The 24,992-nt window shown below is 38.9% G+C and overlaps 1 protein-coding gene across 2 annotated transcripts in view; it reads left to right on the top strand.

Annotated features, from left to right (window-relative positions):
- Nucleotides 1-418: 418 nt before the first annotated feature.
- Mios (meiosis regulator for oocyte development) overlaps nt 419-24,992 on the top strand; it is a 33,308-nt gene continuing 8,734 nt past the window's right edge. The window contains exons 1-9 of one of the 2 annotated variants that reach the window (XM_076566213.1): nt 419-614; nt 1,621-1,703; nt 7,525-8,858; nt 9,115-9,213; nt 14,765-15,019; nt 17,594-17,763; nt 20,433-20,498; nt 21,815-21,973; nt 24,780-24,932. In XM_076566213.1, the coding sequence (XP_076422328.1) occupies nt 7,565-8,858; nt 9,115-9,213; nt 14,765-15,019; nt 17,594-17,763; nt 20,433-20,498; nt 21,815-21,973; nt 24,780-24,932 (2,196 nt within the window). In that variant the 5' untranslated portion in view covers nt 419-614; nt 1,621-1,703; nt 7,525-7,564. Of the gene's footprint in view, nt 615-1,021; nt 1,160-1,620; nt 1,704-7,524; nt 8,859-9,114; nt 9,214-14,764; nt 15,020-17,593; nt 17,764-20,432; nt 20,499-21,814; nt 21,974-24,779; nt 24,933-24,992 lie in introns of those variants that run through there. The other variant, XM_006986896.4, reaches the window with a different exon arrangement.

Genomic DNA, 24,992 nt, shown 5'->3' with positions numbered 1-24,992 from the left:
GAGTCGGTCCTTGGTATTCATGACCTATATTTGGAATAACCAAAGGGTTTAATCATGAGCCCCAAATCCTGAATTTTCTACTACATCGCTCGTCATTACTTTTCAGTGTTAATTAAAACGGATCACATAAGCTAAAGCGTGTGCACTGGCTCGATCCTGCTTTCCTGCTCCTGAGAATCAAGCAATTCTCCATGGGCCTAGAGCTAAAGAATGACTAGCTTTTGGGACTTCCGGGGCAGGGCCTACGCTGGGCGGAGCGCTCGCGGGGGTGGGAAAGAAGGCGGGGACTGTAGGCTGCGGCCCCGCCCACGCGTGGGCGACAGGAGGGGCGCGACTCGAGGGCGGGGCTCTCTTCTGGGCGGAGCGCTTGGGTGGAGGGCGGGGTCTCCGGGCGGTGGCCCCGCCCCGGGGCGGCTCCGGGCCAGGGGAAGGCGGGGCTCGAGGCGTGGAGCTCCGCTCGCCAGGCCGCGGCGCTGGTTCGGTCGTGGGCCCCGCGGGTGGCCCCGGTCACCGCCCGCGCTTCGGCGGCCATCTTGCCCGCGCGCGCGGCCCCCGCGGCGGGAGGTGCGGCGTCCGGCCGGAAACGGCTGTGTGGCGGCACGCCACCTCCTCAGGTCAGTGCGTGCGGCCCGGAGCGGGTGTCGGTGTGGGCCCCGGGGTGGCCGCTGCGGCCGCTTCCTCGGAGCCTCGCCGGCGGGTGGCGTGCTGGTCACGGCCCCGGCGGCCGGCGGGCCCCGTGCGGAGCCTTCGGGCGCCCCGCGGCCGCGTGGCAACCGCCCTCGGTGCGCGGCCGCGGCGGGTGTGTGGACGCGCGTCCCCCTTGGGCGAGCGGCTCAGCCGGGTGCCCGGAACGTGGGAGTCGCGATCAGATCCTGGTTTGCCCGGAATTACAGCACGAGGAGTTCCAGTTGTACCCTATTAAATTCTTGTTAAAGGGCCTGTCACCCCGTGAGCTCCGTGCTCTCTGCCTCCACGGATAATGCAGATTGCTTGAGAGGAATGAAGCCTGTATGCCTTGCTGAATTGCTCAGCAAATGACTATTGTCAGCTATTTTGGAATGACTGTTTTAATGAAAATTTAGATGTGTGCAGTGCATCATCTTGGAGATGGTAGTACTGCAAATTTCCTGAAATTGCTATCGCACAGCGATGTAGCTCGGTAAGAAAGTAGCCAAACCCCCAAAGCATATAATGGTTTGTTTTCGCGTTATTATAGTGTATTGAACTTGTGTCCAATAGCCACGTGGGGTTGAGATGTGTTATAAGTACAGACTAGATTCCCAAGATTTAATACAAAATGGTAAAAAGTTTAGTAATTTTTTAAATGTTGGTTGTATATATGTAAATACTTTTGATATGCTAAATTAAGTTAAAAGATATTCTAAACCTGGCGGCGGCGGCGCACGCCTTTAATCCCAGCACTCGGGAGGCAGAGGCAGGCGGATCTCTGTGAGTTCGAGGCCAGCCTGGTCTACAGAGCGAGATCCAGGACAGGCACCAAAACTACACAGAGGAACCAACAACAAAAAAAGATATTCTAAGTTTCACTTGTTACTTTTGAATTGTGCCTGCTAGAGAATTATAGGCCATGGCTCACAGTATTTCTTTTGGATGTTATAGATGTTCTGGTGGTGAACCAGGAACTCTCCATGGTTTTTATTTGCTGAGAAGCCATTGAAGGGGAATGAACACTAAACCTGAAGGTGAGGACCTAAATTATTGGAAACTCCTTCCTCCTCCACGGGTTTTGCAGTGTTTCCAGCATCTGAAAGCATTTGCTCCCTGGACTGTTGGAAAGAAGGGTAGGATGGTGGGGATACCAACATCTGTGCGAAGCAGAGAGCTTATTTATCATCTTGTCTTGGATGTTAGAACTTTGTGAGGTGGAAATTAGGTAGATTTTACACAAGTATGCTGGGAAGGGTCTAAGCTAATTAAGTGGCTAAAGAATTTCCGAGTCCTTATTTGTTTATTTACTTACTTTTCTCTCTCCCGGATTCATATTATGCATGTTAATGAACAAGAACCCATCTGTATTGTGTGTTAGATTTCTTCAGGATGGTTCTAGGCACATTGCTTTCTCTAGGGCCATCTTTGTAATGTGCAGACTATGCGGTAGCACCAGCCTAACCTTTAGAATGAGCAGCCGTTTAAAGCTCTCGGGTCACTTCTTGACATTTGCATTCTTCACTGGGTCCTGTAAATTAGGTAGCTGATCCTTCCTAAAGCATGTGGCTAAGATGGAAATGAACAGACCTGGCACAGAACCAAGCCTTCTGTTCTTGACTAAATGAGAAAGATTTGTTAGTTCCTTTCGAACTCAAAAGTCCTGTGATTTTGTATGCGTTCCTATCATAATTTTGTGGGCGGTCACATATTTTACAAGGATAGCATCAGAATGCTGATTGGTTCTTCACTGAGCGTCATGTAAATCAAAATGTTAAAATTACAGTGCCTTCCTTTGATTTCTGCTGCTGTGGTAAAATACTTTGACAGAAGAACCCTCAGGGGGAAGAGTTCGTGTTAGCTACCTTTCCAGGTTACAGTCCCTCATTTTGGGGACATCAAGGTGACAGGGACTAGGAAGATAAGCAGCTAGTCAAATTACTTTTGTAGTGAAGAGCTGAAATCAGTATTTATTGAGTGCATGCTCACTGCTCAGCTAGCTTTCTCCGCTCTCAGACAATTCAGGATCCCCCTGCCCACTGGAATAGTATCACCCACATTATGTTGGTCTTTCTACTTCAGATAATATAATCAGGATAATCAGTCCCCTTTAGGCAGGCCTGCAGGCTAACCTGATCTACACCATCCCTCACTGAGATTCTCTTATCGGCTGACTCTGGATTATGTTAAGTTGGCTATAACTGGCATGTGCAGTAACCTTACTGTTTCTGAGACAGATTTCCTGTGTCTGAGGTTGGCTCTGAACTCTTGCTCCTCTTACCTCTACCTCACAAATGCCATGGTTACAGGTGTCCACCACTACACCTAGATTTTTCAGTAACACTTGAATTTTTGAATTGTATTTTTCTATATGTAATCTAGGTTTTTTTTATTTATTTATTTTTACTATACATGCTTTGTATCAAGAATAAGATTCCTAAGCCGGGCTGTGGTGGCGCACGCCTTTAATCCCAGCACTCGGGAGGCAGAGGCAGGCGGATCTCTGTGAGTTCGAGGCCAGCCTGGTCTCCAAAGCGAGTTCCAGGAAAGGCGCAAAGCTACACAGAGAAACCCTGTCTCGAAAAACCAAAAAAAAAAAAAAAAAAAAAAAAAAAAAGAATAAGATTCCTATAGTTCTAGGTTAAAGTGTGTTTATATAAGTATTGAGGTGTGTCTCCCCCCCCCCCTCCCCGAGCGTAGCAAGAATCTCAAGACAATGTTTATTAAGAAGCTGCCTCTATTTGTGAGAATATAGGTATGGCTATTATCCTTTACTCTAGTGCGTTGGTTCTCAACCTTCCAAATGCAGTGACCCTTTAATACAGTTCCTCATGTTGTAGTGACCTGCACCCATAAAATTATTGTCATTGCTACTTCATAACTGTGACTTTGCTACTGTTATGAATCATAGTGTAAGTCGGTTTTGGGGATAGAGGTTTGCCAAAGGGGTCACAATCCACAGATGCTGTAGGTGGCATCTAGTTTTTCTTTCTGCTGTCTTAGCTGGTTCCTATTATATGATTTGCTTCCCTTTTTCCTCTGTTTTCAGTTTTCACACTCTTTTCTGTTGACTGTGTCTGTTATCAGAATGCAGCTTTGTTAGAACAGGATTCTATCTGCCCCTGTTGAACACTGTATTCCCAAAGTTGAAAACAGTGCCCACAACATACAAGGTGCTAAATAAGCAGTTACAGAATAAATAGAATACAGTGTATTAAAGTAATCTCCTTTCAGGATGCTGTACTTCTGGGTCTTCTGTCACTAGAACCAATTAGAACAGCCAGTGCTTTGTTCTTGGCCTAGAGCCAGGTTCCACTACCCAGAAAAAAAGAAAAAGTGTTCATTCTTCTGGGCTAGGAAAAGGTGGAAGCATGAGGAAACAGGCAAAACTTTGAAATAACAGTTGTTCAGGAGTCCCTGAACACATGCATTCTTCAGACAGATATTAACCATCTACTAAGTGGCTGGTTCTATCCTGTGTACTAGAGGTACAATGGAAAACAAAGGTATTTCATCTTTTGTCTTGGAAGATATAATCTAGTAGAAGAGACTCAGATGGATTAAAGAGAAAGAATACTAGTCAGTGAGATCTGTTTCTAGACAGGAGAACATGGTTGATTAGAAGTTGAGGCTGGGGCTGGAGAGATGGCTCAGAGGTTAAGAGCACCGACTGCTCTTCCAGAGGTCCTGAGTTCAATTCCCAGCACCCACATGGTGGCTCACAACCATCTGTAATGAGATCTGGCACCCTCTTCTGTGTACATAATAAATAAATAAATCTTTAAAAAAAAAAAAAAAGAAGTTGAGGCTGTTTCCTTAGCCAAGAGTGAGGCAAGTGTTACAGCCAGGGAGAACATCATTTGCAAAGATAAAGTCACTGGGAAAGGGGTGGGTTCTGGAACTGAATAGAAAAACAGTGTAGCTAAAACATAGCAAGTAGAGTATGCCAGAAGGTTAGAGAAACAGGTGAAGGCTGAAGGTATTTACAGGCTGGTAAATTAATTGTGTAAACTGGTTGCTTGTGTTGTACAATGATTATTCTGCCATGAAGAGATGACTCAGTATAGTGCTTGCTACACACTCATGAAGACATAAGTTTGGATCCTCAGAATCTATGTAAAAACTGGGCATGGTGATATGGACCTGTCAGCACTGGAGAGGCTGTGGAGAGCAAAGGAGAATCCCTTGGGTTTGCTGGACTAGTATTGCCAAATAAGTCAACTCCAAATTCAAAAAGAGACCTTGTTTCAAAAAGTAAAGTGTACAAATTGATCTGGGTAGGTTATCTTGAAAAAATAAAAGGACAAGTATTTGGCAGGAGTGAGAAGGAAGCAGTGCATTTGGGAAGAGTAGGGAGTGAATATGGTCAAAATAGATTGTGCATATGAAATTCTCAAGAATTTCTGAAAATATTATATGAGAAAATTTGACAGAGAGTGATAGAAGACATCTAACATGACTTGTGCTCTACATATATTTGCATTGTGCACACTCACCTGTCCACAAGAACACATAAACCATGCATGCTCACACATAGGCACAACACAAAGGTCATTCTGACCTTTAAAGGATCATAGTGGAAAGACGGTTAAGAGAATTGTTGAGCTAGTATCACAGACTAGAAATTATATGTACCTTGATCTCTCCTGCAGTTTATAGTGCCTTGAGAATATCTCAGTGCAGTACCCTGAGATGAGGAGGGAAAGAGGTAACTAATACGGATAATCTAGGGACAAGGAAAGGGAAACAACACACTGGAAAAGGAAATAAAAAAGTCAAAGTGATATGAAGGATGTAATTGAAATGACTGATCCAGAGCTTCAGAAGTGTTAAAGAAGAAAATAAATCCAGTATAAGAATTCCTAAGTGTTGTTTTCCAATCATCTAAATTTTATGAGAGCAGGAGAGATGGCTCAGCAGTAAGAGCACTCTGCTCCTGCAGAGGACCTGAGTTCAGTTTCCAGAACCCACATCAGGTGGCTCACAACAGCCACCTGTAACTCCCATTTATAGGAGATCCAAAACCATTTCCTCGCCTCTAAAGGCATTGCACTTATGTGCATAAACACCAAGACATACATATACACACATTCTTAAAAATAAAATCTTTTTAAAAGTTAAATATATATGAAAATTTCATATACACAGTGTATTTTGACCATATTCACTCCCTACTCTTCTCAAATGCATCCCTTCCTTGTAACTCTTATTAAATTCTTGTCCTTTTTATTTTCTTAAGATAACCCCCAAGTTCATTTTGTACATTTTATTTTTAAAAAACTCTTTTAGCCAGGTGGTGGTGGCGCACACCTTTAATCCCAGCACTCAGGAGGCAGAGGCAGGTGGATCTCTGTGAGTTTGAGGCCAGCCTGGTCTCCAAAGTGAGTTCCCAGAAAGGCGCAAAGCTACACAGAGAAACCCTGTCTTGAAAAACCAAAAAAAAAAAAAAAAAACTTTTAAAGTATTTAACTTTTTAAAAGTTAAGTATGTTATTGAGTCTATGAAATTCTATATTGAGAATTCACATCTAATAATGTTTTCAAGATTAGGAATTTAAAGCAACTATATGTGAGAGGAATACTTATCAAAGTATATCTTTCTTAGGAATATATGTTAGTCAATACCTGATATTTGGAGTATATGTAGGTGGACCATATGTTCACTTTTGGAAAACTGAAACCTGGTTGTACAAATATAATTACAGTGAAATTTGTAAATATTTTGTTAATTTTGTATCTAACCTATTAATTCTTGCCAGCCACTTGGAAATATATAATATTTGTATCTGGTCTTTATTATTCAAATGAGATTTTTTTAAAACTATTCCAGTTTTACTCAAAACTCACCTAGCCTTATAAAATTAAAAACTAAGAGCATCTAATGGCCACATAACTAATTTTCCCAAAGTAAGTGTTATATGTGTACTTCTGATCATAAACAGGTAATTTTTAGGTAGAACACAATCAAGCACTTTTTAAAATAATATATTTATTTTGGCATATATTAAAATGTAATTATACAGTATACTCATGATTTCTGAAACTACTGATGAAATTAAAATTGATATTGAGATTTTAAAAAAGAGTCAGTGTAAAGAGAAATATTCTAGCATTATAAGTGGTCCATGAATGAGTAAAATTGGGGAAGTACTAATCTAAATAACTTCATTATTGAATAGATGAGAAAGTCACCCTATAACTAATTCTAGCAAAGCTAGAATAAATCTATCTCCTTTGTACATTCTAGTTTTTATTCTACAGAAGCCTGGTCCTTATTGTTGAAAGTTGAAAAAAGCCAATGTCCTTGCATGATTTTACACTTCAGATTTGTGTTCTTCATTATATAATACACATAGAGTTAAATGAGTCCAAAGTAAGTGAGTTAACTTGCGCTCAGTAGCTCTCTGTGGCTAGGAATTCCCATGTTTGCACAAACACAGCCATCTGCCATTGAGGAGTGTTCCACTGAGTGCTGCTCTAACCATTGCTTAGGAGTGCGCTTCATGCTGCTACTTTTAAGTTTTCCCCTGTCATGGGTATGGTACTTATTAATTTACTCATCATAGTGAAGTTATTATAACCCAAGGTTAAATTGAAGGTACCAGTAACTGTATAATTAAGATAATTCAGCATGGGAAATAAAGCTAGGATAGGGTTCTCAGATTCATACTAGATCACTTTATTGCAGGAAGTGGTTACTCTTCTTTAATTCATTTTTAATCAAATGAATATTATCTTAAATCTGTGGGTGGAGAGAAAAATACAAATATAGAGAAAAAGAAGGTACTTGTGTAAAGAATTCAACCTAAGGATTGTGCTTTGTTGATATTTTAAACCTCTTATTTTTGAACATTTTCAGTGAATGGACCTGACTGGACTTTTTGAGCCCATCAATAAACATGAGCGGTACCAAGCCTGATATTTTGTGGGCACCACACCAGGTTGATAGATTTGTTGTATGTGACTCAGAACTCAGCCTTTATCATGTGGAATCGGCTGTGAATTCAGAACTCAAAGCTGGATCGTTGCGTCTATCTGAAGACTCTGCAGCTACATTACTGTCAATAAATTCAGATACACCCTATATGAAATGTGTTGCATGGTATCTCAATTATGATCCTGAATGTCTCCTTGCAGTAGGACAAGCAAATGGTCGAGTTGTACTTACAAGTCTTGGTCAAGATCATAACTCTAAGTTTAAAGATTTGATAGGAAAAGAATTTGTCCCAAAACATGCTCGACAATGCAATACTCTCGCATGGAATCCACTGGATAGTAACTGGCTTGCTGCTGGTCTAGACAAGCACAGAGCTGACTTTTCAGTTCTGATATGGGATATCTGCAGCAAATATACTCCTGATATTGTTCCCATGGAAAAAGTGAGACTTTCAGCAGGTGAAGCTGAAACAACATTATTAGTAACAAAACCACTGTATGAGTTAGGGCAGAATGATGCTTGTCTATCTCTTTGTTGGCTTCCACGAGACCAGAAACTTCTCCTTGCTGGCATGCATCGTAACCTCGCCATATTTGATCTTCGGAACACAAGCCAGAAGATGTTTGTAAATACAAAAGCTGTTCAAGGAGTGACAGTTGACCCATACTTCCATGATCGTGTTGCTTCCTTCTATGAAGGTCAGGTTGCAATATGGGATCTTAGAAAATTTGAGAAGCCAGTTTTGACTTTGACTGAGCAGCCAAAGCCCTTGACAAAAGTAGCATGGTGTCCAACTAGGACAGGTCTGCTTGCCACTTTAACAAGAGATAGTAATATTATTAGGCTGTATGATATGCAGCATACACCCACTCCCATTGGGGATGAAACAGAACCCACAATAATTGAAAGAAGTGTGCAACCTTGTGACAATTACATTGCTTCCTTTGCATGGCATCCGACAAGTCAAAATCGAATGATAGTTGTGACTCCCAACCGAACAATGTCTGACTTCACTGTTTTTGAAAGGATATCTCTTGCCTGGAGCCCGATTACATCATTAATGTGGGCTTGTGGTCGTCATTTGTATGAATGTGCAGAAGAAGAAAGTGATAATTCCTTAGAAAAAGATATAGCAACAAAAATGCGCCTCCGGGCTTTATCAAGGTATGGACTTGATACAGAGCAGGTATGGAGAAACCACATTTTAGCTGGAAATGAAGACCCACAGCTCAAGTCACTCTGGTATACTCTGCACTATATCCTTTGTCCTGTTAACTTTTTGAGGCAAACTGGGTAAACATGATGAATGTTTTATATACAAACACAAGTTATATAATCTAAAATTCTGAGGTAAAATTATTTAAAACTGTTGAAAGTTTTAGTTTGTGAACTGGGGGCAGGAAAATGGTCAGTAAAGTGAACTGTCTTATTTGTATAGATTCTATGAATTTAATTTAACTTTGAAATATTTTATTATGCATAATTACCAGTATTTCCTATGCATTTAAATACTTATGAAGCAGTATACAGAAGATATGGATCAAAAATCTCCAGGCAACAAAGGATCATTGGTTTATGCAGGAATTAAATCAATAGTAAAATCATCTTTGGGTAAGAAAATTCCATTTTATATTTTAAATACATTTATTACTTTTGGACTCTTTACTTGATTCTTAGTTGATTAAGATTGTTTCAGCACTGTGTATATAAATACCTCTGTCCCTCTGGGCTTTCTGATGTGCTATTTTAGTGAATGGTTAAGTATATTGAGTGCATTTATACCCAGAGGCTTTGTAGAAGGAACTTTGATCCCTTCCAGGTGACACAGACCTTTCTTAAATCGACTCATTTACTATTCCGTGCTGTTTATTTGAAGACCCACTTTGAGTTCATTTATAAGATGCTGATTGTTAGCCACGATTATATCACAGCATCTTGTGTTCTAAAGACTTAAAGATCTCTAAAAGATCCCTTTGATTTTGCTTCCCAAATACTTTCACAAGGACTGTGATATGACATGAAGTATGGCATAACTTGAAGAATACCTGGAAGTCCTTGATGAGTAAGTGAAGGAATCAATTAATGGATAAATTAATGTAAGATTTAAATTGATAAACCATTTACAAATAAAAGATCCCCCCCACACCCCACCCCACCCCAATCTACCTTCAAACTGGTTGCTTTAAGCAGTTGTTCTTACTCTTTTTATTGGAATTAATTGGGACAATGTTATATTGTCTCTTAGGGTTCAACCTCCACATTTTATTAGTCTATTTGTACTCCATCCAGTTAAGGTGCTAGAAAAATCATTCGCATTATTTAGTCAAAGCCATAGCAGAAATAATAAGTCCAAGTAGATTTTTTTTTTATAGGACTTGCTTCACTGTGCTACAAGTAGCACTGAATGCACAATAACATGCTCTTTTAGAGTAGGTTTATTATTTCGGTTAAGCTGCTGCGTTTGTTATAATGGATTTTCTTTCTGAGGACTTTGAAGTTACTTTGATGCACAGTGCTGAAAGATGAACAGCCAGCTTCAGATCTATTTCATTTTGGTGTTTTTTCCCATTAGAACTACACCAGAAAGAGTAACCTTTATCATATAATAAAATAAGTAAGTTTAATGAGAAACTGCCTTATTTATTAATAGAAGTAAAAAGGCAGGCATAATATATGATTACCATTTATAAACCTGAATATACTATGATTTGTGAGTTTAAAAACCACTGCCACAGAGAATTAAGTACTGGCCAGGTAGGTGGTGATGGCACGCACCTTTAATCCCAGTACTTGGGAGGCAGAGCCAGGCAGATCTCTGTGAGTTCGAGGCCAGCCTGGCCTACAGAGCAAGATCCAGGACAGGTACCAAAGCTACACAGAGAAACCTGTCTCAAAAAACAAACAAACAAACCAAAAACAAAGAATTAAGTACTATGGTGATAAAATTTATAGTATTGGGCAATGGGCTAAGAGTCCAGAGTACAGGAGGAATATAACCAGAGAGCAAGCAGTATGTTGGAAATACCGGTATTTTATGGGATAGATGGAATTATTCAAGGACCCAAAGAAGGGCCTTAAAGTGGAGAATGGTGGTGGAATAGGAAAACCATGGGAAGCTTATTCGTGCAGACAAGGGAAAGAAGTCACTTCATACTTTAGATCCACTTGACTGAGACAGCTGAACAGTATGAAGAGAAATCATCAACTATAAATAACTAAACTAGGCTAGAGAAGGGAGGAATAAAATGGTAACTAGTGGCGGGAGCTAACCTAGAGTAGAGGGGAGGGCTGTTGTTGCTGTGTTTGCAGTTTCAACATAAGATTAAGCATGCTTAAATTCTGATTAGAAAAAGCCATGCATGTGTGTGAATGGGCATGCACATGCTACTGCACACATGTGGAGGTCAGAAGACAACTTTTGGAAATTAGTGCTGGCCATCCACCTTGCCTTTCCTACTGTGTATAAACTTCATACATTAAGTAGTCTTACCAGTCCATGATGAATTTCCTCTCTTTCCTTTCTGTTTCCCAGAGTGCTGAGATTCAGGTCATTCCATCTGGCCTTCTGTGGGAATTCTAGGGGATGGAACTCAGGCTCATAGGCTTGTAGCTAGGACTTAACTGCTTAAGCTATTTCTCCCACCCCACTTCCTGTTTTTAATACGGCAGAAGGTTGTATAATAAAAGGCTTGGCCAGCTTTCCACCCAACACAGTGAAATTTTTTTTATACTTGAAAAAATTTAACTTTGATCTAGAAAAACTTATATGTTTAAATTGATTGAAAGAAGCAAATTCAATAAGATTTTTTGTTTTCTTAACACCATAGTATTCTTATAGTGTATTATTTTATCACATATATATATTTTATACACATACGTGTGTGTGACATATACGAATGCATATTATCTGATTGATTTGAGACTTTTTGAGCTGTTATTTTAATGTTTGAGTATGCTTGTTCCTTTTGTAAGCATTAATAAGATACTGATTCTGTTAATATGGGCAATATCAGATTCAGTGAAAAGTTTTTCATTTTTGTGTTGCATATCATGCACAGATTTTATTTCTCTTTCATAGATATGTTAAAATTTTATAGATATTAAAAATTGTAGTATAACGATCCATTTGAAATTCATGGTATCACATTTCTTTTTTGATCATCCTAATTAGCCACAGCATAGTTGTCAAGCTAAGAAAGAATCTCTGAGATGCCAGAGTTCAATTCATTAACTTAAAGATATTCTATTTAAAAATAAGTAATTTGGGGCTGGAGTTGGGAGAATACTTGCCTAGCATGCAGGAAGCCCCAGGTTTATTCCCCAGCATTGCATATAGCTGAGGGTGTTGGTGAACTCTGTAATCCCAGCTCTTAGGAGGTGGAGGCAGAAGGCTCAGAAATTGAAGGTCATCCTTGGCTACATAATGAGTTCAGGGCCAGTTTGGACTACATGAGAGCCTGTGTCAGGGGAAGAAGTCATTTTGGTGGGAGAGTGGTACTCAGCAATAGATTGGTACTTAGCCTACGTGAGGTCGTGACTTCACTCCCCATCTCCAACCTCTCTACCTCCCACCCCCCAGAGAAAAACCCTTTTGACTGGTGATGTAGCTCAGCATCAGCACCTGCTTAGCACATTCAAGGCCAGGTTTAATCCACAGCACCACAAAATAACTAATTCATATATAGTTATTTAATTAGTTTATTAACTCACCTTACAGCTTTTCCATAAAGCGAAAAGATATAGTTTAAAATACTAACATGGGTAATATTTTAGACTTGTCACAAACCACCATCAAGGAGATAATCACACAAGCTACTTAAAAGTATGAATTTTAGGTATTGTGGAAAGCTTAGACCTATTTTTATTCCTTATAAGGTATTTAGACTAAGTGATTTTTATTTATATACATAGATATACATATATAAAGTTTAACTTGAAAATGACAGCTAAGTTTTAAATATTTTTCTCTATATAATTTGTTGTCTGTCTTGAAACAGGGTCTCTCTGTGTAGTCCTGGCTGTCCTGAAACTCAGTGTATAGACCAGGCTGGTCTGGAACTCATAGAGATCCATTTGCCTTGGCCATCATGCTGGGATTAAAGGCATGCACCACCACACCCAGCTATTTTTCTCTTTTTAATGTTTATTTATTTTTTTTTATCTCTTGACAGATTAATTGTGGCTAGTCAGCTTTGGATCCTTTGCTAATATTCTATAACATAGAATATCTCATTGTCTCCATGAGTCAAGTCTGGCCACTGCTCAAAGGCTCACAAAACTAAAATGAACATTGTGGCTAAATGTTAATATTTCCTTCTAGAGATCAGAGTACTCTTCCAAATTCATGCGCTTGTTGGTTAAGTTCAACAACCACAGAAACAGGTTTAAGGCACATGTAGGAGATAAAGTTCCTAGGAATGGGAAAGAATTGGATTTAGATAAGATTTGGCTTTAGATAGAAAGATGCACACATCCTTTACTGCCAGAGGCGGGGGTAGTCTTTAGGATTTAGAGACCAGAGGCTGAGAGGCCAAGGCTTCCTTGGAGTTACAGTTGTAGCACCAAGCTATGCCCCTTTCTCCTCTCGGTTGGTGGCCAGTGCCTACTCATGGCTCCCGAAGGTTGTTCACAGTTCTTTGCTTCTCACAGACTCCCTTACCAATATGGCAGCTCTGACTGCTTTAAGACCAAGAGATCTCTTTTCTACTGCTTCTCTTCTTTGTAGACTCTCTTTAAGGGTTGACCTGATTAATTTAGGCTGAGACCATATAACCAGCCATTGAGTCACTCAGAGTCAATTGAGTAAGGACCTCAGTTAGCTCTATCTGTAAAATTCCTCCATCTCTGCTATGCTTTGTTGTCTAGACACAAACCACAGATTCAGCTCAAATTCCAGAGGGGGATTATCCAAGGGTGTGTTTCCCAAGCTGTAAGGAACCCTGAGACCCTACTTCATCCTGCCTACAATCAGTGGATTGTAGACACACCCAGGGCTTTCCTATGTAGCTTTGGCTGTCCTGGAACTAGCTCTGTAGACCAGACTGGCCTTAGACTCACAGAGATCCACCTGTATCTGCCTCTGGAATGCTGGGATTAAAGGCATTAGACACCACTACCTGGCAAACTCACTGAATTCTAAAAGCTCATTTATTTGCTGTTGATCTAGTTATTTATATAAGTATCATTGAGTTATATATAAGTATATAAATATATAATTGTTGTAAGTTACATGTGTAAATTGCTAAATAAAGGAAGTTTGTTATATGGATACTCATGTTTCCTCATGCATAATTTAATTTTTTTGAAAATACTTTTTGTATTTTTGACAATTTGATCATAAAACTTTCTAGAACATTTAGGAATGTGTTATAATTGATAAAGTCCCTAAACTTCATGTTTGTACGCTTTGTCTTTATTTGCCTAAATGAAATTACTTTGCCTTTATAACCAACTGCCATGATTTCAGTGTAATGCTATAAAAATAGTAAGTTGTTTTCTTTAAAAAAAAAAAAAAAGATAGTATACAGTTTTCTAATTTCATAGCAGAGTGAGACATAGTTAGGTCATTCCCATTGGATTTTCTCTTTATGATCTACCTTGAAGTCCTTTGGTGACTGTAATCTCCTTTTCACGCTTGTGGATAGTTATAGAAAACATAACAGTCGGACAAGGGGGTCCAGCCCTGTCTTGGTAAGGCATGTGACTGCACATACACAGCAGCAAAGGAAGAGAGCTCAAGTGCCTGGCTTTCCAAGGCAGAGGGCATGCCTTGTAGATGAACTAACTCAACTCCCTACTCTGTTGGAGCTTGTTCTAGTGAGAGGACAGATGTGAGAACTGATGGTCAATGCTGTCTGGAGGACAGAGGAAACAAGGGGTGAGTTAGATAAGCGCTATGTATTTTAGAGAGTTGAAGCAGCATCTCAGCTTAGTGGGCCTGAACATTCATTCTTATAGCAATAGCTTCTTAGTACTTCAACTGTGCTGTAAAATGTTTTATTTAAAATTTCAGTATGCTGCTTATTTATGCTATTGTAAGATTATGGCTGAGAAATTGAATATTCTGAATGTTGTTGAAATGTTTTTTTGTAAAACTGAAGTGTTGCCTAATATATTTCAAAATAATAATAAACAGACAATATAAAATGTTTTCTGTTTTTAGGAATGGTGGAAAGCAGCAGACATAATTGGAGTGGCTTGGATAAGCAAACTGATATTCAGAACTTAAATGAAGAGAGGATTTTAGCATTGCAGCTTTGTGGGTGGATAAAGAAAGGAACAGATGTAGATGTGGGGCCCTTTTTGAACTCTCTTGTTCAAGAAGGAGAATGGGAAAGAGCTGCTGCTGTGGCTTTGTTCAACTTGGATATTCGACGAGCAATCCAAATCCTGAATGAAGGAGCATCTTCAGAAAAAGGTATTAGGTTATGTTCTGAGGAGTGGCAGTTCATAGACTCTGCTAAAGAAAGGATGTGGATAGTTTTCAGTTACCTAGCCACATCTTCTGCACATTTTTATTGAAAGGGAAAGTATATAGTGCTAAGCAGTAAATATTAGCCAGTCCCATATTTATATGCCTCAGGATAGGTCATTAAAAACAAAAGGTTCTTTTTTTTTTTTTTTTTTTTTTTTTTTTTTGGTTTTTCGAGACAGGGTTTCTCTGTGTAGTTTTGCGCCTTTCCTGGAGCTCACTTGGTAGCCCAGGCTGGCCTCGAACTCACAGCGATCCACCTGGCTCTGCCTCCCGAGTGCTGGGATTAAAGGCGTGCGCCACCACCGCCCGGCAAAACAAAAGGTTCTTAAATGACATTTTAATAATAAGTTTTCCAGCATGTATTTCCATTTTCATTTTAAAGAAGGATCATATACATTAAGGAATGTATGTTGGAACTGCTTTTGTTTTTGAGCACCCTTACTACAAACATCTAAATACATTTTACTGTATACTTTCTCTTTTGGTAGGAAACTAAATGATATTTTTGTTTAGACCGATATAGATTCTTATGAAAAGCACATTGTGATCTGGAAAATGTTCCTACTTGAGTCTGATTAAAACATGTTTGTGTAGCAAAGAAAGGAAAGAAGGAATGAAAGAAAGAAACGAAGGTGATAAAGTTTCAATTTGCCAGACATCCTTAGAGAAACAGATCAGTCAAAAACCAAGACCACCTTTGTTTTGTTTTTTTTTTTGTTTGTTTTTTTAGATGGGTTTTCTCTGTGTATCCCTGGCTGTCCTGGAATTCAGTCTGTAGAACAGGCTGGCCTTGAACTCAGAGATTTGACTGCTTCTGACTACTGAGTGCTAGGATTAAAGGTGTGTGCCGCCACCACTGCCTGGCAAGTTGTGATTTTTGTTTTGTTTTTGTTTTGTTTTGATTATCAGGTATATAGTTCACTTAAAAATTCCTAAGGTGTATATGGCTATTTATCTTTAATACATATAGAAAATTATGAGTTTCAGAATACTAAATTCATACTTGCTCTGGCCAACCTTTAACCCATTCATAGTTCATATATAAACATAGTTCAATATAAACATGCCATTGACTGTAAAATATTTATTTACATTCTAAAAGTTAAAAAAGTTAATCCTTTAGCCTGAGCATCTTTACCTTTACTTCAGGGAAAGCCTTCTGCACTTGATAGTACGAGAGGTATGTAATGCCGTTAAAAAGAACAACAACACACAGAAGACCCTGAGTTCGATGTGTAGCACTGCCCTCCCTCCCGCAAAGGGGACTCTATTTCTAATTCAGTTTTGCTACAACCTGAAAGCATACTTTCCTATTATGTGTACCTGGAAAATTTGGTATTCATATGCTTTTGTTTTAAAAGACTTAAAGCTTTAAGAGTAGGCAGGGGAATGAAGCACCAAGTATCTTGGAAGACATTTTTGTAAAAGTGAATAATGAAGCTGCTAAGAATAGAAAGTGGGGGCCGGGGGTAATTGTTTTAATTGGAAAAGAAAGAATGTAGAATCAAGAGCTGTAAGAAAGGTAGACAATGCTTAAGAAAAAAGACAAGGGAGATCGTAGCTTTCACAGTTGGAGCGAAAACTTAGAAGGCCATGCAGACCTGAAGAGCAGGTTGGCAGCTTCTAAGCAGTCCTGTACACCACAGAGCAACTGTCTAAAAATCATTGGTAACAAATGCTTTGTGTCAAACATGTCTAAGTGCAGTTTTGTGATAGTTCTGATAGCTCATTTTGGCCTAGAAATTTTTCTAAGTGTATTATAATAAAAATACTGAAACACTGTTTTTCTCCAGTTGACACTTTGTATAGCAGTATATGTATTATATAATTAGAAGTATGGCTGGGTGGTGGTGGCGCATGCCTTTAATCCCAGCACTTGGGAGGCAGAGACAGGCGGATCTCTGTGAGTTGGAGGCCAGCCTGGACTACAGAGCAAGATCCAGGATAGGCACCAACTACACAGAGAAACCCTGTCTCAATAAATAAATACACAAATAAATAAATAAATGATTAGAAGTAGGAAAATAAGAACACTTTGAAACTGACAGTGGTGGGGATATCCATTTGCTATCAGTACTCTGAGATAACATAGATGACTTTACTGAGAAGGGGGGCAGTGATTGGGTAAGATGCTCTTACCTGTCTCCATTTAGATTCCAAATAATAATATAACACAAAGGAGACAGCTGGACAGAGAACTTGAAAGTTAAATGCTGTACTTGCTGCTGTGGAAGCAGCCCAGTGGTAAAGCATGCCAATAGGATTCTGCGTTCGATGTCCAGTACAGCAGAAACAAAGTGATGATTATGCACAGAATTACACGTGTGTATATGAACTATTTTTTTTTTCTTTCTACTCTACCAAATGTAACAGTCTTAATTTTTTTCTTATTCAAGTGGGCTTCTTTTTTGGGATAAAATTCACCCACTGATCACTGTGTTGAGAATTGAAAAACTGTGGGGAAAGAAGTGATGAAGCTTCTGATTGGTTGATTAGCTGTATATGTTGAACCTACAGGAGATCTGAATCTCAACGTGGTAGCCATGGCCTTGTCAGGGTACACGGATGAGAAGAACTCGCTCTGGAGGGAGATGTGCAGCACACTCCGACTGCAGCTCAACAACCCGTACCTGTGTGTCATGTTTGCCTTCCTGACAAGTGAAGCGGGGGCTTACGACGGGGTCTTGGTAAGTGCTTTGCTTTCCCCAGACGCTCCTTTGAATTACAACAGCTTTGCTCTTTCTAATTCTGTTAATACGGATTTTAGCCACAGAACCAAGACTATTTCATCCTTTCCTGAAGGACTGAGCTATAGAAATGTACAACTATAAACATGTACACGTATTTGCTGTGTAAATCGTGTATGTGATGTGTATGTGTGTACAACTGATGATCAGTCAGTCAGTTTTGGCTAAGGTGTCTGTACATCTTAAGTTAATGTTGGTCATTTTCAGACAGTTTCTGTTTGGAAAACAATTATATAACCACCCGATTTACCCCGGACTACGTTTGATTTAGTCTTCCAGGTACTTTAGTCCCGTGTGTGAGCACATCATTTCTTCCTTGTCAGGAAGTGTGGTTTCCTTCCCCGTTTCAGTTGGTAGTCAGGAGCTTCACATCAAACCTCTCTGCTTTGCATTCTCTGTCTTCTTTCCAGCGATGAAAAGAGCTTTCTCTGTTAAGATTTAGTCCTCTGTTTGCTATTAGAGCATTTCTTATAAAGGATGCATTGCTTCAGTAATTGGCAATCTATAAGATTTGTAAAAACTTGTATTTTACTGAGCTATCATACTGAAAATTTAAATAAATGTTAGTGTTTATTTTGTCAGTGTCCAGTTTATTTTGTCCATTTCTTTTAATAAACTTTTAGTAAACCTTTCTGAACTTCAAATTAATATCAAGGAATGTTTATTTTTAACTGTTATTACTACATTTGTTAACCAGATTTTTAAGTCTTGTGTTTGAGCTAACAGGATACTTACGGCAAGTGCTAGGGAATGAGACTGTTTAAACATTACATTTTTGTGTTTTAATTTGTTACCTATAATAAGATCCCTTCTTCTCTTATACCAAAAGGGAGAGCTGAGAAGGAAGGTCATATATCCAAGCTATTTCAAGAATGTATGTAGTTTGATGTCTGTGTACTTTCATTTTATTTTTTATATTATATTTATGTGAGTGCTGAATTTAGAAGCCAGGTAAAGAGCCAGTCTTTGTTCTGCCACAGTTTAATCTTAGCTATTCAGTTAACTTTCAGGGCTCTAACTTTCTCAGATATAAAGACAATAAAGTGGGGATCAACTGAAAGGAAAACTTCAATAGAATGATTTTGATAGAATTTGCATCTTTTTGCTACCTATAAATTTTTTTCTTATTGCAAAATGACTCGTACATTTCTAAATTTATAGTAATATTTTCAAAGTAATTTTTTCTAATACCAATTAATAAAATGTTGCCTCTGAAGAGTCGGCTGCAAACCACCTATATTGAACAGAAGTGTCTGTTTATAGGTTTTAGGCTTTGTGTTTAAGAGTTATAGTTTTTTTTTTAAAGGTAGGTTTATTTTTATTTTGTGTCTGTGGGTGTTTTTCTGGATGTATGTCTGTGTATTATATGTGTGCAGTGGCAGAGGAGGCCAGCCAGATGTGAGTCTCAGATTCTCTGGAACTGGAGTTCAGGTGTTTGTGAGCCACTGTGTGGGTGCCGCATAATTAAACCTGGGGCCCCTGGAACAGTAGCCAATGTTCTTTTTTTTTTTTTTTTTTTAATTTAATTTTTTTATTTAAGAATTTTTAAAAATTCATTTTACATATCAACCACAGATTCCCCCTCTCATTCTTCCTCCTGACCCTCTCCCAACCTCTCCTCCCCCATGACCCATCTCCCATCCCCTCCTTCAAAAGGATAAGGCCTCCCATGGGGAGTCAGCAAAGCCTGGTACATTCAGTTGAGGCAGGACCAAGCCTGGAGGCAGGACCAAGGCAGGACCCCTGCATCAAGGCTGAGCAAGGTATCCTACCGTAGGTAATGAGCTCCAAAAATCCAGCTCATGCACCAGGGATTGATCCTGATCCCATTGCCAGGGGCCCCTTAAACAGACCAAGCTACATGACTGTGTCCCATATGCAGACGGTCTAGTCCGGTTCCATGGAAGTTCCATAGCTGTTGATCTAAAGTTTATGATTTCCTGCAAGCTTTGTTCAGTTGTCTGTAGATTTCTCCATCATGATCTTGACTTCCCTTGCTCATATAATCTTTCTTCCCTCTCTTCAACTGGACTTCTGGAGGTTGGCCTGGTGCTTGGCTCTGGGTCTCTGCATCTGCTTCCATCAGTGACTGGATGAAGTTGCCAATGTTTTAACCACTGAGTCATCTTTTCAGCCCCAAGTTATTAGTATTGTTAATAAAATCTGTACTGGTATACCCAGTTCATAGATTTCCTACATTTGGTGATTAATTTTATGTTCTTCAAAATTGATTGCTTTGAAAGAAGGATTAGACGTGGCTTATAGTTTATATTAATATTATAGAAGAATATTTTAAAATATATATAACTGAATTAGGCAGGTCTGTGTTTGAGAGGTAAATCTGTACTATCAATGACAATGACTTTAATACTGTGTTTCCTAATAGTAACATCAGAAAAGGCTTCTTTGGCAATTGGTGACTCTTCCAACATCTGAATATATATACATATGAAAATGTATTTATATATATATATATATATATATATATATATATATATATATATATTTGTAACACATGAAAATAAACTTACATATTAGGTACATATTTAGTCTCTGTAAAAACTGAAAAATGAAAGCATGTACAATTGTTTGTTTATTTGTTTTTCCAGTATGAAAACAAAGTTGCAGTACGTGACAGAGTAGCATTTGCTTGTAAATTCCTTGGTGACACTCAGGTGAGAACTGACTCAGTTCTATATTTGAGGTGATTACTGGTTACTATGAATTATTTTAAGAAACTAATCTTTTAATCATTATGTACCTAAAAATTTTTATATAAAATCTAAAAAGATAATTATTACATTGAAATTATAAGTATACATGTAATATCTAAATTTGTTTTAGAATGTTGACTTGATGTTTTAGTTTAATTTTGCTTTTAGAAGAAAACTTAGCAGATACAAATTTTAAATTTGTTTTAGTAATGCTATACATGGATCTTTGATTTCAGTCCCTAAACACTTCCTGCTGCCTCTGAGGGCTGTGAGGATGAAACACACACAGATGCATTGTAATGCCGTTGTAATGACAGCGTTGGGGAACTGAGGAAGAATGTTGGCTGGGGTTTAGAATAGGATGAAATTAGACCATGTAAAGGAAGTAGTTTTTATTGATGATTTTCAACATGTCATTGCAGTTCTATGATTCTGTTTCATACTACCACGAGAGACAAGAGCACACTTCCCTTAGAGTTAGCCATCTATTGTAGCTAGAGTTTTCCTGCCTTGTCCACAGTCAGGACAAATCTTTGTCACCCGCCAGTCCCACAGCCGCTCAGACTCAACCAAGTAAACACAGAGACTTATATTGCTTACAAACTGTATGGCCGTGGCAGGCTTCTTGCTAACTGTTCTTTTATCTTAAATTAACCATTTCCATAAATCTATAACTTGCCACGTGGCTGGTGGCTTACCGGCGTCTTCACATGCTGCTGGTCATGGCGGCGGCTGGCGGTGTCTCTCCGCCTCAGCCTTCCGCTTCCCAGAATTCTCCTCTCTCCTTGTCCCACCTACTTCCTGCCTGGCCACTGGCCAATCAGTGTTTTATTTATTGACCAATCAGAGCAATTTGACATACAGACCGTCCCACAGCAATCTATAATCATAGGAAATGTCAGTTTTGAAATGATTCTGGGAACTAGTTAGATAGCATAGTTGAAAACTCAGTGGAATCCCCTAGAACCTGTGGAAATACCTGCCTGGGTGTACGCATGTAACCCCAGGGCTGGGTGGCAGAGAAGACATCTGATGTCAGTCTCCCGCCTCCACACATACCCTTGCATACATGTCACACTAAAATAAAGTGATTATGGATCCTGTAGTGGAACTTGAAATAGATGTAGACTTTTTAGTACATGTCTAGATTTTGGCAAGAGTTTCTGTCTTAAAATGTTTTCCATCAAGAATAAAATTGTTCTAAATATAGTAATTCTCAGTTATAGAATGTGTAGTGAAACAGATTGCATTAGAAAAATCACTTTGAATTTTTTCAGTTAAATAAATACATTGAAAAGCTGACCAACGAAATGAAAGAGGCTGGCAATTTGGAAGGAATCTTGCTTACAGGCCTCACTAAAGATGGAGTGGACTTGATGGAGAGTTATGTGGATAGAACTGGAGATGTCCAGACGGCAAGCTACTGCATGTTACAGGTTAGTGCAGTCTAACACTGGTCTTCTGAGCCAAAATGCCAAGCCATACTCTGCATGGCCTTTATCTCCTCAGCTAAAGCACACATGCTCTTTTCCTTGCTTAGGAGTTTTGGTCTGTAGTTTGACCTTGTTGATCTGTTGAGGACTTGGGTTGTATCTTACTGCCCTTGATCTCATCAGCTTATCCAGGTTTTTCTTTCAGTCTGAGAAATACCTGTCTTGACTGCATCTGAGTTTATGTGAAACTCAGATGGAACCAGAGCCTCAGGTCAGAGGCCAACCCATCTTCCATAAAGGACTCCCTCCCCTGATGTGAACTGTGGTTTCATTTGAACAATAGAAGATAAGTTATACTTCAATTCTTTTAACCTTAGTGTCCTTTTTATTACCACCAGGGTAATTTTAATAACTAGTTCATCAACATTTTTTTTTCATTGCTTTAATAGTCCAGTAGTTAAACCAGATTCCAGGAAAAGGGTGCTTTCTGCTTTACCTTTGTGGGAAACTTGAGGTGTGTCTGCTACGTTCAGTAGCCCTCCAGCAGTCATAGCCTTTCATGCATGAGCGCCTCTTTCCTTGGTGCCGCCGCCTTCTTTTTATGTGCAGGCCTGCATTCCCTGGGTAAACCAGTCAAAAATGTGCTTGCCCCTCCCTTCAGCTTATATAAAACATCAAGCTACCACCCATGTGAGCAAAGGTGTTCCACCATATCACTTTTCTCATTGGAGGAGATGTTTGTCTTTTAAATGAACTACTGATATATGGCTACAGAGTGCAGATGGGTTAGTAATAGCACAATTTGAAAAATGTTAAAATGCAAACAATCAGTACATAATGTGACCTTTAAAACATCTAGTCTGATAATTGCTGCTATTCAGTTGAGATGTTTCCTCTGTGTATATTTAATTAGATTAACTCTACTATCAGGCTGTTTTCATTTGGTTTGTCCCCTTTCCTTTTGTCCCTTGGTTTTTCCTGCCTTATTGTGTACCCATTGCTCCTTTCTGTATTTCCCCTTATGTCTCCTATTGGCCTCTAGCTATGCCTTTCTTGTTGTCTTTTTGTTAAATGTGATGCTCTGGGTCTCCCAATATGCATCCAGAACTCATCTGAGTCCCATTTCCCTCATACTGCATTTCACACCTGACGTATCGTACCAGCCCCCCTTTCCTACCTCATATCTAGCCCTGGGCTTTTCTTAAACTTCACATTTTACATGTATTATGATAGTGTAATTTTATTTATGCATCTTTTCCTTTGTCCAGCCATCATATATTTTGTTCTATACTTTATAAGCTCCAACTTACAGTGTCATTTTTGTTTTAGTTAGTAATTTGTTTGTTCTATAAATTATAAAAAGAAAGGAATTACAGACTTTTATTTGTTTGTTCATTACTGTTCCTAGTGTCTGTTCCTCCTGTGGATATGAGCTTAATCTTCTTTCATCACCTTGTTTATTCTCTAGCATTTCTTGTAGTACAGGTGATGGCCCAGCTTACATTTAACAGAAGCATCTAGTTCATCTCGGTTTTTCTTGCAGTGCTTTAAAGAGATGCTTTTATATTCATCTGGCCTCTTTGGTTCAGATGAGACATTAGTTGTTTTCCTTCCAATGTGGGATGGTTCATTTCTCCCTGGATTTATTTCAAGAAGCCCTGTGATTTTTCAGGAAATTGTTTGGGTCTATTATTTCTGATTCTTTATCTCTTCCGCACTCTTGTTCTCCTTTTCTTCTTGGCCTTTCTGTGCATAAACAAGTTGAGCCTGGGGTGCTGGTCGTCATCTTCTTTCCTTTTTATTACTTAGCTCCTCTTCTTCAGTGGGACTATTTCTTTTCCTCTTTTCTCTTGTTTGGAGACAGGTTCTCATTGTGTAGCCGTGGCTGGCCATGGATTCATTTTGTAGGCCACGCTGGCATCAGCCTGTGTCTACTTCTGTGTGCTGGGTTTAAAGGTGTGTACTTTCATGCCCAGCTTCAACTGGAAAACTAATGTTGGCTTGTTTATTTGTTCTTCTCTCTATCACTGCCCTTGGCCATTAAACTTGCCAGGAACTTTTTTTTCTCCTATATCCATAAGTATTTTTAAAAATAAACTTTGTTATAGTTTATATACCTTATTTACTCACTAGTTTAAGGGATTATTTTCCTTAAGTCTTTTAAGTGTTTTACTTTGAGCATATTTATTTGAATGTGCTACATACTGCATTAAATCTTTCTTCTGTCAACTCTGACATTTATATCTGTTTTAGAAATATTCTTACTGGTCAAATTGCTGTTCTGAATGAGAAGAACTTTAAAATAAACTTAGGAAAACCAATTCTTGTTTCTCATTAATGCCTATATACATTTCATATTTAACTTATGTGAAAAACAACATTTCACTATTAGATATGACGGGCAAGATTCAGTATTAGTTTAAATGTCATTAAGTAGTTTTGATGTATAATTTGGATACATTATAAGCAGAGTTTTTGAATCCATAAGTTTTAATACTTAGGACAAGAGGACTTTTGTCACCATTGACTGCATTAGCCAGGAGGGTGGATAGTTTTCCACTTGCTCTGTAAACTCAAAAAGGAGTTCCACTTACTGGTCAGGTATGCTACATAGGTGTGTGCCAACACCACTAGTGAAGTCCAGCTTAGGGCAGAGTGCTGAGGCTTTCCTCATTAGGAGCCAGTTTCGGGAAAAAAGCCATTTCTTCTGAGTTACTCATACCATGTTAGACCCAGAATCCTCTGAGTTAAACCAGGACATTGGAAATATTTGAAACAATTCATGGTGGTTTTTTGTTTTTGTTTTTAGGGTTCACCTTTAGATGTTCTTAAAGATGAAAGGGTTCAATATTGGATTGAGAATTACAGAAATTTATTAGATGCCTGGAGGTTTTGGCACAAGCGAGCTGAATTTGATATTCATAGGAGTAAGTTGGATCCCAGTTCCAAACCTTTAGCACAGGTAAGTTCCAGAGAGAATTAAATTTAATGTGAGCATCAGATTAGTGAATTATCACCCATT

This window comes from Peromyscus maniculatus, chromosome 3 (assembly GCF_049852395.1).
Source record: "Peromyscus maniculatus bairdii isolate BWxNUB_F1_BW_parent chromosome 3, HU_Pman_BW_mat_3.1, whole genome shotgun sequence".
Classification (NCBI taxonomy): Eukaryota; Metazoa; Chordata; class Mammalia; order Rodentia; family Cricetidae; genus Peromyscus; species Peromyscus maniculatus.
This window is presented reverse-complemented; position numbering and strand designations above follow the sequence as displayed.